At 34.9% G+C, this 17,130-nt stretch overlaps 1 protein-coding gene across 5 annotated transcripts in view; it reads left to right on the top strand.

Annotated features, from left to right (window-relative positions):
- MIOS (meiosis regulator for oocyte development) overlaps nt 1–17,130 on the top strand; it is a 49,895-nt gene that overhangs the window by 21,982 nt on the left and 10,783 nt on the right. For all 5 annotated transcript variants that reach the window (XM_012450754.2, XM_012450755.3, XM_064380371.1 and 2 more), the window contains exons 6-11: nt 194–363; nt 3,031–3,096; nt 3,892–4,050; nt 9,093–9,245; nt 10,275–10,479; nt 16,078–16,207. In XM_012450754.2, the coding sequence (XP_012306177.1) occupies nt 194–363; nt 3,031–3,096; nt 3,892–4,050; nt 9,093–9,245; nt 10,275–10,479; nt 16,078–16,207 (883 nt within the window). The remainder of the gene's footprint in view (nt 1–193; nt 364–3,030; nt 3,097–3,891; nt 4,051–9,092; nt 9,246–10,274; nt 10,480–16,077; nt 16,208–17,130) is intronic.

The raw sequence follows: 17,130 nt of genomic DNA, 5'->3' as shown, positions 1-17,130 counted from the left end.
GCAAGTTTATTAAGGAAGTAAAGAAATAAAAGAATGGCTAATCCATAGGCAGAGCAACCCAAAACCCTTATTCTCTGGGCTGATTTTTCTGAGGGTGAAAGTCACCCTCTGATTTCTATTTATGTTTTAAGAAATGTAGAAGAGATATTAAGCTTTCAATCGCTTTGATTAGCTGGCTGTTTTTAATATGCAGGAGATCTGAATCTCAATGTGGTAGCAATGGCTTTATCGGGTTATACGGATGAGAAGAACTCCCTTTGGAGAGAAATGTGTAGCACACTGCGATTACAACTAAACAACCCGTATTTGTGTGTCATGTTTGCATTTCTGACAAGTGAAGCAGGATCTTATGATGGAGTTTTGGTAAGCTAAACTTGTTTTGTGAGATATTCCTTTGAATTAGGAGTTTTTATCTAACTTTGTTAAAAGTTTCAAATGTCTGTTGCATAAAGTATTTCGATACATGTTATTTAAAATAAGGCATCTTGGGTTTTTTTTTGAGCAGCTCTTCTTGAGTGTGATTCCCATTGTAGGGTTAGTTAACTGATATCAAACTGGATTTGATTTTTATGGTGTTAATACTATAATTTACAGATATAAAAGGAATAAAGATTTTATCCTTTAGCTTAAGAACTGAGCTGTAGAAATCTACAACTATGTTAATATAAAAATATATTCACTGTTTAAATACACTGTGTGCACTTGTGCACGTGTGTGTGTGTGTGTGTGTGTGTAGGTTTAGTTAAGCAAAACAACTCATGATTAGTTTATCAGTTATGGTGGAGGTGACCATATATCTTGTCTCAGTTAGTGTTTGTGGTTCCTGTTTGGAATGACAACAGTACTTACAGTGGACTCTTTCAACTTTTTATTTGGTCTTTGTGGGTTTTTTTCTCCTGTTTTAGCCACCTGTTATTACAACACTATGAAATAGGTTCTTTATCACAAAATGGGGAAAGAAAAAATGAAGTGAGATTTGCTTTTCAGTTTTAGTTGTTGGGTTTTAGGTACTGCAACTTTCTTTGCACTACTTGACTTCTTTCTAACAATAAGGAGAGCTTTCTACATTGAAATTTATTTCTGTGTTTGCTACTATAGCATTTCTTATCAAATATACATTTCTTGAATAAGTGATTTAAATGTTAGTCCCTAAGAATTTATCAAAATATGCATTTTGTTGGAGTAGCTTAATGAAATTTTTAATAAATGTGTATTTTGTACTTCATGTATTTTATTACTTTTAATAAATTATTATTGAAATTTTCTGACCCCTTCAAATTAATATATAATGTTAAGACTGTTTTTTTTTTAACTATAATTAATCTTTTTTGTTAAACAGAAGACTTTAAATGTGTCTTAAAAAAAACAACTTTCAGGAAGTGTTAGAGAATGATAGAGACTAGATAAACAAGTGGATTGTTAACTTCTGAATTGATAAAGATAGATATTGTTTAAATATTAAATTTCTGTATTTTAAGTTAAGTGACCCATAATAAGTACGCTTCTTTTGTTTTCCTTTTTTTTTTTTTTGAGACTGAGTCTCTCTCTGTCGCCCACACTGGAGTACAGTGGTGCAATCTCAGCTCACTGCAACCTTCATACCCTGGGTTTAAGCAGTTCTCGTGCTTCACCCTCCTGAGTAGCTGGGACTACCTGAATGCACCACCGTGCCAGCTAATTTTTGTATTTGTAGTAGAGATGGGGTTTCGTCATATTGGCCAAAAATACCAATTCTGGTCTCGAACTCCTGACCTTGAATTATCCACCTGCCTTGGCCTCCCGAAGTGCTGGGATTACAGGTGTGAGCCACTGCACCCCATGCCAGTACCCTTCTTTTCTTATACATAAATTTAAGTTATTAGATAACAGTCATCTTGAGTAATAAGTTCATATTTCCAAGCTGTTTCAACTATGTATTTAGTTATACCTTATGTGTAAATAATTATAATTAATATTGCTCCATTAAAAAAATGTTAGTAGTAAGAATGTGGAAAGTACTGAATTGGGAAGTCCGAAAATACAGGCCAGACTCCTTGCTCTGCCCTATTTACCTTAGCCATTCAGTTAATTTTTTTAGTATTAGTTCTCTGAGATATAAAATGGGACAGATAATATTTTTAATCCTTTCCAGATCAAAATTTTGTAACATATGCAACTAAATTTAAGAGTTAAATCTAGTTATATGAAATATGTTCTCTCTTTAGGGCAGAATCATATTTTATCATAGAAAAAACATGCTAAGATAGGTGTCAATTGAAGTGATCTTACGTTTAAAAAAGGAAAACTTTCATAGGATGACTTCAATGGAAATTGGATCTTTTTTCCACCCTTAAATTATTTTTACAAATCACAAAATTAATTGTACCTTTCTACATTTGTAGTAAATATATTTCAAGTGTTTCATGATACTGACAAGTGTATAAAAATTTTAGTTATTATAATGCCTTGAAATCTTTGCTACAAACCACCTATATAACAACGTTAGCCACAAGAGTGTCTGTCTTTTAAATCTTATCACTTTGTAGTTGGAAACGTATATTGGTATTCTTCTAAATTGTGTACTGGTGTAGCCAATCACAAATTTCTTAGACTTATTGATTAACTTAGTAGCCAAGGAAAGATTTCCTTAGTTCTCTAAAATTAATTTCTATGATGGAATGGTTATGTGGCATATTAAATTTGAGCATTTAATACATAAAACATTTAATAACATAAACAAAGCATTGCTTATGTTTTATATTGGAGTTATATAAGACTGACCTGGACTTTTTAAAACTGAATTTCATCAGTGTTTAAAACGTAAATTTTTACTTTGCAAGGACAAAACCTTACTGCTGAGTTTTCTGAGAGTTACATCAAGAAAGGCATCTCAGGCAATTAATGGCTCTGCAAGATATGTATGATAACTTACTAATAAATTTGGAAATACTAAAAAAATTCCATTTTATTTATATAAAACATTTAGTCTCTGTAAAGCTTTAAAACTCAGTGCACCTAGAAATAACTTTTTGCTTTTTCTGTTCTTTCCAGTATGAAAACAAAGTTGCAGTACGTGACAGAGTGGCATTTGCTTGCAAATTCCTTAGTGATACTCAGGTGAAAACTGATTTAGTTCTACATTTGAAGTGATTAATATTTATTGTCACAATTATTGTAAGAAGCTAGTCTTTATAATTATGTATGTGTGAGATTGATGTGTAAATCTTCAAAAAATATTTTGAAAATGTTTACCATAACTAAATTTATTTGTTTAGAATACTGACTTAATATTTTAGTATATTTCTTCTTTGGAGGGTTAGATTAGTTAGTAGATCTCAGTGATGCTATAAAAGGATTCCTCATTTTCAATACATTAAACAATGCTAAATGTCTGTGCTGTGCATATAGTGAGGGAGAATTGCATGTAAACAACTAGTAATACTATGTGCTAAGTGCTATAATAATGAAAATGTGCTGGGGAAATATGGAGGAATCTTGGCTAGAGTTTGTTTGGGGTGGGTTAAAGTCAGGGAAAACTTAAAGGAGATGGTTATTCTCGATAACCTTTTGAAGTTCCCTTCCAACTCAGATTTTGTGATTCTATTATATGCTACTATGATAGGCAGCAAACAATCAGGACAATTCTGTTTAAAATAGTAAACCACATCTGTAGTTCTTTTTTGTATTAATTATCAACATAGTAAATGCCTCTTTAAAATGTTTAAATGATTATGGATACTGCTTTGAAATTTGTGATAGATGCAGACTTCTTAGTTACACATGTATATTTTAGTAAAGCCTTTTGTTTTAAAATGTTTTCCATTAGGAATGAAATTGTTCAAAACATAGTATTTTGAAGTACAAAATACATAGTGAAACATTGCTTTAGAAAAATCATTTTGAATATTCCAGTTAAATAGATACATCGAAAAGTTGACCAATGAAATGAAAGAAGCTGGAAATTTGGAAGGAATTTTGCTTACAGGCCTTACTAAAGATGGAGTGGACTTAATGGAGAGTTATGTTGATAGAACTGGAGATGTTCAAACAGCAAGTTACTGCATGTTACAGGTCAGTGCAGTTTGACAGCAGCTTTTAAAAAGTAACAGTATTCTATATCTTCTTTCCTTAGTTGAAAATAAATATGCACTTTTGCCTGCTTAGGATCTTTAGAAGGCATTCAACTTTAACCTAATGAGTTGATCTACTAAAGACTTGTGCCTTATCTTACTGTCCCTAAGTCCTTCATTGAGTTATCCAGTTTTTCCTTTCAATCTGAGAACAGCCAGTCTTGACTGCATCTGAATTTATGTAAAGTTCAAATGGAAAAGAGAAACCTCTCTTCAGTTTCTCCAGTTGTTGACATAACTGCATCTTCTACAAGAAAGATTGCCTTTTCCTGATCTGAACTATAGTCTCACTTGAAGTGCCGAAGTCAATATACCACAGCTCTCAGCTTTGGTTTTCTCTTTTTATTATCAATGGGGGTGATTTGGGGTAACCAATTTATCTATATTTTCTCAATTTTTACTGTCCAGTGATTAAAAACAGATTCCAGGCAGGGGTTGCTGTCTACTTTACTTTTGCTGGGAATATGGTAAAATTTAGAGTATTCTCCTGAGATTTCCTGTAGCCCTCCAGCTGATCTTATGGTACTTACCTCTTTCCTGCCCTCATCCTCATATCACAGTATGGTAGCATACTGTGTACTGGGTAAACACAGGAAAATGCCCCCTTTCCCACTGTACCTTCTTGTGCATATATAGAGGTACTGGCCCACAAACAGACCACAAAGTAAACTTACCTAATGTATCAAGCCACTGCCCATGGAAGAAAAAGTATCCTTCTATAACATTTTTCTTGCTGAAATACAATTATGTCTTTTAAATTAAACTGTGTGTGTGTGTGTGTGTATATATATATATATATATATATATATATATGGCTATAGATAGCTACAGAGTGCAAATGGGTAAGTAACTTCTTACCAAGATTTATAAAATATATTTAATAAATACGTAATCAGATCTTGCTTTTTTAAAATCCAGTCTGATAATTGCTGCCTTTAATTGGAGTGTTTCCTTCATTTACATTTATATGGTCAAGGTTAAGTCTACCATCTTGCTATTTGTTTTCCGTTTTGTTTGTCCTTTTTCCGTTTGTTCTTGTGTTCCTTTTCTACCGTATTTTGGCTTAATATTTCCATGTTTCATTTTATTGCCTCTATTGGCTTTTTAGCTATACCCCTTTTCATTATTTTTTTTTAAATGTTGCTGTAGGTCTAACAATAAGCATTCTTAACTCATCAAAGTCAACATTTTACCTTCTCATACTTCACATTTCACACCTGACACATGCTTTCTACTTTACCTTTTCTTAGATCACGCTGATTCTTTCTGGGTTTTACTTCCTGCTTCATAAATGTCACAACAGTGTGATGTCATTTACACATCCATTCTTTTGTCCTATAGCCATATGTTTTACTTTTACAGATATTATATACTCCAATTTATAGTGTTTTTTTTTAAGTCATTTGTCTTTTATGTAAATTATGAAAAGAAAACATGGGCTTTTATATTTATTCACTTATTTATCATTCCTGGCATTCTTTTTCCTTTCTTTAAATCCCATAGTATTCCTTGTAATGTAGGTGACAGATTCTCTCAAATTATAATTGAAAATGTCTGTTTCACCCTTACTTTTTCTTTCAATACTTTAAAGATACAATTTCATTGTCTTCTGGCCTCTGTTGTTTCTGATGAGAAGTCAGCTGTTCTTATGCTTGTTTCCATTTTTCATTGGGTTTTTTTTTTTTTTTTTTTGGAGACAGGGTCTTGCTTTATCACCCAGGGTAGGGTGGATCTTGGCTCACTGCAGCCTCCAGGCTTAGGCGATCCTCCCACCTCAGCCTCCCAAGTAGTTGGGACCACAAGTTCATACCACCACTTCTGGCTAATTTTTAGTATTTTTGATAGAAATTGGGTTTCACCATGTTGCCCAGGCTGGTTTTAACTCCTGACCTCAAGCGATCCGCCCGCCTCAGCCTCCCAAAATGCCCAGCCTAAATCCTGATTTTTAATGTTTAAGTAAACTTGTTTTCCTTGCTGCCATCTATAAAATGTTTTCTATTATTTTTACGTAGGACAGTCTCTTGGGGTTTCTTCCAAGATTTTTTCTTTACCTTTGATTTTTCAGTAGTATGACCTTAATATGCCTGGTTGTTGTTCTCTTTATCCTGTTTGTGGTTTACTGAGCTTCTTGACTCTGCAAGTCTATTTTTCATCAGATTTGAGAAGTTCAGGGATGTTATTTCTTTAAATATTTTTTTCTGCCTCAAACTTATTTTTCTTAATACTCTTACTACATATGTAGTAAACCACATCATAGTGTCCATAGGTGCCTGAGGCTCTATTCTCTTTCAATCCATTTTTTTTCCCTTCTATTCTTCAAATTGGTTAATTTTTTTTTTTTAAAGACAGAGTCTCGCTGTGTCACCCAGCCTGCAGTGCAGTGGCACAATCTTGGCTCACTGCAAACTCTGCCTCCCAGATTCAAGCATTCATGTGATTCTCCTGCCTCAGCCTCCTGAGTAGCTGGTATTACAGGCATATGCCACCATGCCTGGCTAATTTTTAGTATTTTTAGTAGAGACATGGTTTCACTATGTTGGCCATGTTGGTCTTAAATGCCTGTCCTCAAGTGATCTGCCCGCCTCAGCCTCCCAAAGTGTTCGGATTACAGGCGTGAGCCACCATGGCTGGCCCAAATTAATTGATTTCTGTTGACTTATGGACTCATCCGTCACCTCCATCTGCTGTTAAACTTTCCAGGTATTTGTTCATTTCAATTATTTTTGCTTTTCAGTTATAGAATCTTAACTTTGTTATAGTTTACATCGGTGGTCCCCAACCTTTTAGCACCAGGGGTTTTTTTTAGCACCAGGGGGTTGGTTTAGGGGTGATTCAAACACATTGTATTTCTTGTGCACTTTATTTCTATTATTATTACACTGTAATACATAATGAAGTAATTGTACAGCTTACCATAATGTAGAATCAGTGGGAGCCCTGAGGTTATTTCTTGCAACTAGATGGTCCCATCTAAGAATGGGAGACAGTGACAGATCATCAGGCATTCAGTTCTCATAAGTAGTATGCAGCCTAGATCCTTCACATGTGCAGTTCACAGTAGGGTTCACTCTCCTATGAGAATCTAATGCCACCACTGATCTGACAGGAGGCAGAGCTCAGGCAGTAATATGAGCAATGAGGAGCAGCCGTAAATACAGATGAAGCTTCGCTCATTGCCCTGCCGTTCTCCTGCTGTGCGACCCAGTTTGTACCAGGCCATGTACTCGGGGGTATATTGAGGGTTGGAGCCCCCTGGTTTACGTTTCTTGGTTCAGATTCCTTATCTCTCCACCAATCAAAACACTGTTTTCCCAAGCCCTTCTAATTTGGTCAGACTCAATCTCTGAACTGTTTTCTTTATAGATCATGGGGCTTGATATTAGGCTTTGTTGGAGACGATCTAGAAAAGACTTACTGTATATATATTGACCAAATTCTTTCTTAGTTTATCTCCTTCCTTCCATATAAGGGGAAAGAATGAGATATGAAAATATCTTATTTTTCTGTGAATTTTCTTTTTAAACCTGGGATTATATGCTACTTTGATACTTAGTTCTGCCTAGTTGGTCATAATTAGGGCTACAGTAGACCTCTATTTTTTAAGAAATGAAATTGTAAGCTAAGTGTTTCACATGTTCTTTTAGCTAAATTTAACTCTGGTAATTAACATCAAATTGAATAGATGAAAGATAGGCTGCCTTCGTGTTTGATTGGATGTCTAAAGATTGTATTAGCTGTTATGGATTTCTGTTCTTTTTTTTTTATAAGTAAGATATATGTCAGGTTCTCTCTGAAATTTACTTTTCTATTGGCCCTCAAGTAGGACTGAGAAAACTGAGCTTCAGATTGATGTCAAAGCATCATTAGAAGTGGACACTTTTTCTCTTTTCTCCATCATGTAAAATTAAGGAAGAGATCCTGGACAGGGCTAAAAGTCTTTTAAGAAAACCTGAAGCAAGCATGGATGAAATTTGGAATATCACAGCTACCAGGGAATATGCAACTTTAGGAAAATTCTTACTGGCAAGAAGAAGTTCTTAATGAGAAGAACTCTAAAGTAAATTTAACTAAAACAAGGTGTTGCTTTTAACTGTGGCTAGGGGCAAAAGAGCTAAGAAGGTATTTGGTTTTGCCTTTTCTTGTTTTATTATTTTCAAGGCAAAAAATGTATGTTTTAATTGAAGGCAAGAGTAAGTATAGACAGATTTAACTTACAGATAAACAGATATATAAAAGCAGCGTCTCAGTTTGCCATGCATTGCTAGATAGGAAGGACCAAGCTATTAGTTCAAATGTGACTGAGCAGTTTTGGTGTGCATTTGGATGATTTTTTTTTTTTTTTAATGGAGTCTCACTTTGTCGCCTAGGCTGCAGTGCAGTGGCACAATCTCGGCTCACTGAAACCTCCACCTTCAGGTTAAGGCATCAGCCTCATGAGTAACTAGGCTTATAGGCGCCTGCCACACACCTGGCTAATTTTTGTATTTTTACTAGAGACAGGGTTTCACCCTGTTGGTAAGGCTGGTCTCGAACTCCTGACGTCAAGTGATCCGCCTACCTCGGCCTTCCAAAGTGCTGGGATTACAGGCCTGAACCACCATGCCCAGCCTGTATTACGTTTGGATTTAATAGTAAACAGAGTTTGTGAACCTAGAGGTTTTTAATTGCTGGGACAAAGGGTATTCAACATTTAACCACGAAGTTCTGTTTTCTTAAACTTAACTAAAAGGTAGAGAATTACACTTCCCTGACCAGGTATGATATATAAAGTACATATTTATGTCATTAGTGGTACCCAGCTTGAGATAAATTAATGGAGATTCCATAAATTTTTTCTATATCCTCATTAGGAGCCGGCTTTTGGCAAAAAAAAGAGAGAGAGGCCTTTTTCTTGTGTGTAACTCACACTTACATGCTACCCAGAAGTCTCTGGCCCAGCCGGGAGATTTTAAACAATTGAAGTAATTCTTGTTTTTGTTTTAGGGTTCACCTTTAGATGTTCTTAAAGATGAAAGGGTTCAATACTGGATTGAGAATTATAGAAATTTATTAGATGCCTGGAGGTTTTGGCATAAACGAGCTGAATTTGATATTCACAGGAGTAAGTTGGATCCCAGTTCCAAGCCTTTAGCACAAGTAAGTACATTCTTTTGGAGAAAATCAAATTGTAATGTGTTGATGTTCAATTTAATAAGTTATTGGCTCATTATTTTGCTTATATTGAATTCCCGTTGAAGTCTTTATTCTACATTGAACTTTGTTCTTAATCTTCCTGTGGTTCTGCTTCTTGCTAACAATCATCTCAGTGGCTTGAGCTTTAGTCTGAGATAGAACAAACCACAGCAGGCCTGAAGTTTTCCAGTATATTTCTAGTATATGTTCAGTATGGCAGGTTTGAGTATTTCTAGGCTTTAGCAGTATTACCTATATCTATATGTGTAATTACACATGGAAATTTTTTTTAAGCATTAGTTTAAAAAAATGAGATTGTTGTCACATAAGGTATATCACATTAAATCACTATGTCTTAGTTCAGATATTAAATATTAGGTTATCCTCAAATGAGCACTGGATGGTGCTATTTTCTTACTTTAGGAACTGGAGAAAGTGCTTATATTAAAACCAGAGTATTGGTAAAATAGCATTACATGGTAGTACATATTGCTAGTCTATATAAGTGATTTAGAGCCTAGCAGTTGACTGTAAAAACAAAATGAACAGCTATTGGTATTATTCTAAAAATTTAACTACCATTGTAAGATTGTTAACTCCTTTTTGTCTTAGAAACAGTGTTTTCTTTATAAGAAAATTTTGTCCAGAAGATTACATCTCTGAACTTTGGTTTAGAAGTCATATTGAGATATTTTATAATGGCCTAGTGTAAATTCTGAAGTCATTATCTCTAAAATGTTGGAGTCTATAAAGTTTGAGTTCTTCCACCAATTTCAGTGGTATTAATAAAAATATAGTCAAGAAGGAAGTACCCAAAAAATGTATTGGCTATATATAGATTTTAAATGAGAGCTAGTTGAGCTTAGCAGATAAATTTCAAAATACAAAGTTTTTAAAAAATATTTTAAAATAATTTGTTAGGACCAAACTAAATTATTTAGCATTCCATTATGATTTGCATTACGTTTATTTCTTCTTTCATTTGTTTTGCAGGTTTTTGTGAGTTGCAATTTCTGTGGCAAGTCAATCTCCTACAGCTGTTCAGCTGTGCCTCATCAGGGCAGAGGTTTTAGTCAGTATGGTGTGAGTGGCTCACCAACGAAATCTAAAGTCACAAGTTGTCCTGGCTGTCGAAAACCCCTTCCTCGATGTGCACTTTGTCTCATTAATATGGGAACACCAGTTTCTAGCTGTCCTGGTATGACCTAATTCTACAAAATACTTTTATGAGCTGAATGATTCTTACATAATTGAGTTAATGTTGCAAATAAAATACAAACTAGCTTGAGTTTGTTATTATTTCTAAGAAAGGGCAGTTTCCTAGCTTGAAGACTTTTATGTTCCTATAAGTTATGAAATATGTACATTAAAAGTAAAATCTCGGCCGGGCGCGGTGGCTCAAGCCTGTAATCCCAGCACTTTGGGAGGCCGAGGCGGGTGGATCACGAGGTCGAGAGATCGAGACCATCCTGGTCAACATGGTGAAACCCCGTCTCTATTAATACAAAAAAATTAGCTGGGCACGGTGGCGCGTGCCTGTAATCCCAGCTACTCAGGAGGCTGAGGCAGGAGAATTGCCTGAACCCAGGAGGCGGAGGTTGCGGTGAGCCGAGATCGCGCCATTGCACTCCAGCCTGGGTAACAAGAGCGAGACTCCGTCTCAAAAAAAAAAAAAAAAAAAAAAAAGTAAAATCTCTATCAATTGATACTTTAGGTAATTTCGAAAGTTCTGACCAATTTAAAGTTTGTGAGAAAAGCTTACATATGAAATAATCTTAAAATATTAGCATTTTCTTATCACTGTTTCAAGAGGATTTTGTTCAAATTTGATTATTTAAAAGTCAGTTTACCCTCAGTTTACCTGCACCTATTAACAGATACTTTGTATTCCTAAGGAACTTCTGACATCATTAAAGCACTTTGACATTTCTTATTTCATCTTCACAACCTACCTGTAAAATACATACAGAAGGGTCAGGTGCAATGGCTTATGTCTGTAATCCCAGCACTTTGAGAGGCCAGGGCAGAAGGATTACTTGAGCCTGGGTGTTTGAGACCAGCCTGGTCAAAAAAGTGAGACCCTATCTCTATAAAAAAGTTTTTTAGCCAGGCGCAGTGGCTCACACCTATAAGCGCAGCACTTTGGGAGGCCAAGGTGGGCAGATCATGAGGTCAGGAGATCTAGACCATCCTCACTAACAAGGTGAAACCCCGTCTCTAGTAAAAATACAAAAAATTACCCAGGTGTGGTGGCATGCACCTGTAGTCTCAGCTGCTCAGGAGGCTGAGGCAGGAGAATCGCTTGAACCGGGAGGTGGAGGTTGCGGTGACCCAAGATCGCACCAGTGCACTCCATTCTGGGCCATGGAGCAAGACTTCATCGCCAAAATAATAATAATAATAATTTTAAAATAATAAGAAAATACATACAGAAAGTATTAACCTAGAAGTGAAGTCAGGTCCCTTGACTTCTAGATTTTGAATCTGTTTTTCAGTTACCTAGTAAATTATATATATATATATAGTGTTTTTTTGTTTTGTTTTGTTTTTGAGACAGGATCTCACTCCGTTGTGCAGGATAGAATGCAGTGGCGTGATCTTGGCTCACTGAAACCTCTGCCTTCTGCCTCCTGGGCTCAGATGATCCTCCCACCTCAGCCTCCCAAGTAGCTGGGACCACAGGGTTTCACCCTGTTGCCAGGCTGGTCTTGAACTCCTGAACTCAAGCGATCCACCTGCCTCAGCCTCCCAGAATGCTGGGATTATAGGCATGAGCCACCATGCCCAGCCTATATTTTATAATGGTTAGAAATATTATTTTTTATTCTTTATAGTAAACATAAAGAAAAAATTTTTGAGAATAGTAAATAACCAAATATATTATCTTATACCTGGAGGCTGGAATTATTCTAGCTCTTTACCTAACTTGGAAATGATACTATGGCAAAATTTTTAATTAAAATCATTTTGGGTATTTGGTATACAGGTAATAATGAACTGGATAGAGTGTCAAAATGTCTGTTTTAATTCTAGCTCTGCGACATTCACTCTGTGACATTGAGAGTTGCTTTCACCTTCCTATGGACTGGAGATCTTTTCTAGTGCAGACATTTTATAATTCTGTTCTGTATCTTGTTCATTTTCTGTTTTATCTTGTTCATTTAAGTAGTCTGCTTTATCATTACGTTAACATTTATGAAAGGCTTGCTGGTATCATTGGCTTAGCAATTATTTTTCCATCTAGATGCTTTTTTTTAAAGAAATGAAAGCAGTACTTAATGATTTAAGTGTAGTTTTGATTAAAATTTTAATCAAGGATTTTCATTTTATACATTGCATACTGATCACTCTTTTATGTTACTCTGGTCCTAATAAGCAGAAAATAACAATTTGGAATATCTACAACAATGAGAGAACAAGGAGATAAAATATAGCATAAATAAGTCATATATTTATGTGAGCTATGTAGAAATAATTAAATGTAACACATCTTTTGGACCATAAGCCTCAGGAAGCTATAAGGATTATTTGCTTTCTTATACCTGGGCAGTCTTCCTTTTTGCTGGATATCAGCTTCTCAATCTTTTCTATTTTTGAAGTAGGTTAGAAGACAAAATGATTTCCTAGAATTTGAAGAAAAATCTTAAAACATTTCAAACTCTTTGTTATGATGACTAATGTAATGAATAGTCAGCATTCAGATTTATCAAATATTAACATTTTTCCATATTTGTTATAGAATTTTTTTCCATATTTGCTTCAGAAATAATTTCTTTATATATAATACATATTTGAGCACTGATTTTACTTGACACATTAAGATAAGGCTGAGGTGCTCAGATGAATAAATCAGAGAACCTCTTGGAGCTTATGGTGTATAATAAATATAGATAATGAATATAAAATAAGTGATATTTTCTACAAAATAAATACTGGTCTACAATTCCTTATCTGTCATTTCAAAGTCTCTAAAAAGTTCTGAAAATCCTATGCCTTTTAAAAATGAAATTACAGTAATTTCATTTGGCCAGAAAACCTGTTCAGAATTGATGTGAGGCTATTAAGATATTTATTTCTCTTATTTATTTGTGAATATTTATGTTTCACTGCAGAAATATTAACAAGTTGGATTACAGGGTGTTTCAGACTTCCCTCGAAGTGTACATATTTGCTCATTATTATTTTTCTAAAATCCCAAAACATTCTGCATTCTGAAACACATCTAACCCCCAACATGAATTAGGACTATTATATAAGGAAAGAATTAGGAATTTTCAAAGTAGGAAACATTACTTCTATCTGAAGATATCTGGAAAGCTTCAGGAAGAAGTTACCATTTAAGCCAGTCCTTTAAAGTTTGGAAGATTTAATATACGAAGATTGCAGGGAAGCCTTCCAGGTTGTAGACCGAGAGTAAAAAACAAACTAGGGTGAAGAGACTGGTAAGTATGATAAGTACAGGGAGTGTATGGGAAGAGCAAGTACATCGGTGTGAAAGGACCTAGGAAGTGGACTGATAAGAACAGTAGGAAAATTTAGGGAGAGCCTGAGTATGATCTTTAAAGGCATTGCTGAGCTAACTTAGAGAATAATAAGCACTATTTACAATAGCAAAGACATAGAGTCAACTATAATGCCCATCCGTGGTGGACTGGATAAAGGAAATGTGGTATATATACACCATGGAATACTATGCAGCCATGTCCCTTGCAGCAGCATAGATAGAGCTAGAGACCTTATCCTAAGCAAACTAACACAGGAACAGAAAACTAAATACCTCATTTTATCACTTTATAAGTAGGAGCTAAAGATTTAGTACATATGGTCATAAAGAAGGAATAACAGACACCAGTGCTTACCGGAGGGTGGAGGGTTGGAGGAGGATTGAAATCAAAAAACTACCTATCAGGTAGTATGTTTATTACCTGGATGACAGTCCGTACACCAAAACCCCCATGATACGTAATTTACCTGTATAACAAACCTGCACATGTACCCCTGAAACTAAAGTAAAAGTTAAGGAAGCATATATATGTATTTTTTTGATATGTGAAATCAGAGGAGTCCTAGTTCCAAAATAAAACAGTATCTAATAGAAATCAAGTGCTGGCTAATGGCTTGAGTATCTAAACCTCCCTGGTGCTTTGCCTGCAGTCAGAGATTACATCCATCCATTATGCTTTGTGATTCAAATAGCTGGAATTTCTATAAGTTTATTTAACTGAGACTTGATATTTTTATACTCAATCGTGCTTTGAAGATTAGAACTCAAAACAGTTCTAACATCATTGTAAACATTATAAATATTATTTATTAAGCAAATTTTATTTGGTACCTAATGTTCCAAGTGCTAGAAATGTTACAGTAAACAAAACAAAAATCCCTGCCCTTACAGAACTTAATTTTTGGACAATGATACATTTTTTTAAAGTTAGATTATATACTGGTTTCCTTCATTTTCTTCTCACATTGTAAGTTAGTACACAAGTGAAACTCTAGTTTCCCCTAAAGTGTTCTGTGGCACTTGTCTTCATAATTCACCATGAATCTTTTAAAATTTAAAGTCATTTGATCTTAAAAAAGCCTTTATACTTGGCAGTGAGGTAGATCTTAATACTTCCAGCTTTATCAGAAAAATATAAGGATACGCTTGTTCAGATTCAGTCTGTTTTCTGTTTATACTAGAAGTTACAAAAACAAAATGACAAGCACTAATGAGAGCTTTACACAAAGTGTCCATATCAGATCTATATTTTATTTTTCTCTTCCCCCTTTCCTTTTTGCCCTCTCATTATTAATCTTTGGTGACCTTTCAGGAATAAATTTAGTGTGTTTACATCTTAAATCATTGAACGACTTATACATCCTTTCACCTCACATTATTAGCAGAAACAGATATTTTTTAAAAGTATTCCCGACTGCAAGATTATCCTTTTGATCCTGAAAGTGTGACCTGCAATGGTCCAAGCAAAATTTTGAACATAGTTATCTATGCATAATATCTTAATAGATAGCAATTAAGTAAAAATATTAAGTCTAATTAAGCAATTGCTCAAGTTACTCAAGTCTCATGAAGTGCATTGGGAAACTTTTCCTCTTTTCTCCTTCTTTGAAAGGGCTTGTACAGATGAGAATTAGCTGTCCCTTGATTGTCTTTCTTCTTTTTTGAGACAGTCTTGCTCTGTCACCTAACCTGGAGTGCAGCAGCACTCTCTCGGCTCACTGCAGCCTCCAACTCCTAGGTTTAGGCAATTTTTGTGCCTCAGCCTCCCAAGGAGCTGGGACTACAGGCATGTGTCACCACCCCCGACTAATTTTTGTATTTTTAGCAGAGACGGGGTTTTGCCATATTGGCCAGGCTGGTCTCCAACTCCTAGCCTCAAGTAGTCTGTCCACCTCAGCCTCCCAAAGTGCTGGGATTACAGGCATGAGCCACCATTCCCAGTCCTACCTGTTCTTGAATGTTAGGTAAAATTCACTTGTAAACTGGGCCTGGTATTCCTTGTGGAAAGATTTTAAACTACTGATTTGGTCTCCCCAAAGTGTTAAATTTAGATTGTTTCTTAGTGGGTTTTGATAATTTATATTTTTCCATTTTTGTATTGGCTATTAAAAACGTAGGGAAGTTCCTGTCATTCTGTTTCACTCCATCTAAACTAGAACCTAGCATCAAAATTGTTATTTCAATATGATGTGTGATTCGTATTTTGAACATAGTTTTAGAAATGCCTTTTGAAAGTAACTTTAAATAAAATATTGTGATGCAGTTAATGAAGATCATTTTCTTTTCTCATAGGAGGAACCAAATCAGATGAAAAAGTGGACTTAAGTAAGGACAAAAAACTAGCCCAGTTCAACAACTGGTTTACATGGTGTCACAATTGCAGGCACGGTGGGCACGCTGGACATATGCTTAGTTGGTTCAGGTAATCAGCACATTTCTTCTTCCATAGGCTTGGAGTTACAAGAGATAACACAGATTGCTTCTAAATAGTTTGGGTTTATCTGTTAACATTTAGCCAAAGTATGAATTTTATTTTTACTGTCACTTGCGTTAACAAAGGTGGTATGAACATTTATTTCATCGTTAGATAGCCTATGTAACCTTAAACTATAAAGGTAATACTTATATAAAAACTAGTTCAAATATTTTGTATGAGTTAAATGTTTGAATAACATTATTTAACTTTATTCGGGGAGAGGATGTGTTTAGAGTTTTTTACAACTGAATATGCTGTAATTTATCATGCAATTGAATTAATAATGAAATGATAAAAGTGCATATCATACTGCTGCCTCAGTTCTCTTCTAAGTAAGCTTTTATGTAGTCATGCAATTGAAACTCTCAAGATCATAATTGAATTTTATTTTGAATGGTGCCAGTGGCCCTGTGCTCCCCATTGATACAGCATTTATACCCAGTTTGTCCTACTAGCTAATTTAAACTCTGAGCACATCCCTGTCACCTTCACAACTGTAAATGAAATACCTTGCCATATATGTAGAAAGTAAAAGGTATGTATTTTTTAACTTATCCCTAAAGTTCAGCTTGGCAGTAATTTATAATTTGATGCTTTTGATGCTTTTTTCCTGTGGGTTTTAGTTTCTATATTTTTCCAAATACCATTTTGAAAAGTTGCATTATAGATAGATCTAAGTAAACAGGTGGGAACAGTGTGCACACCTATAGTCCCAGCTAATCAGTAGTTTGAGGCAGGAGCATTGCTTGAGCCCAGGAGTGTGAGTCCAGCCTGGGCAATATAGCAAGACCCTGTCTCTTTAAAAAAAAAAAAAATTTAGATATATAAATGTGTATATGTCTAATTTGGATTTTTAACTGTTATTTGAC

Source organism: Aotus nancymaae, unplaced genomic scaffold, assembly GCF_030222135.1.
Source record: "Aotus nancymaae isolate 86718 unplaced genomic scaffold, 86718_ANA_hifiasm-v0.15.2.pri h1tg000025l, whole genome shotgun sequence".
NCBI lineage: Eukaryota > Metazoa > Chordata > Mammalia > Primates > Aotidae > Aotus > Aotus nancymaae.
The sequence above is the reverse complement of the archived record's forward strand: the minus strand, read 5'-3'. Positions and strand labels throughout refer to the sequence as shown.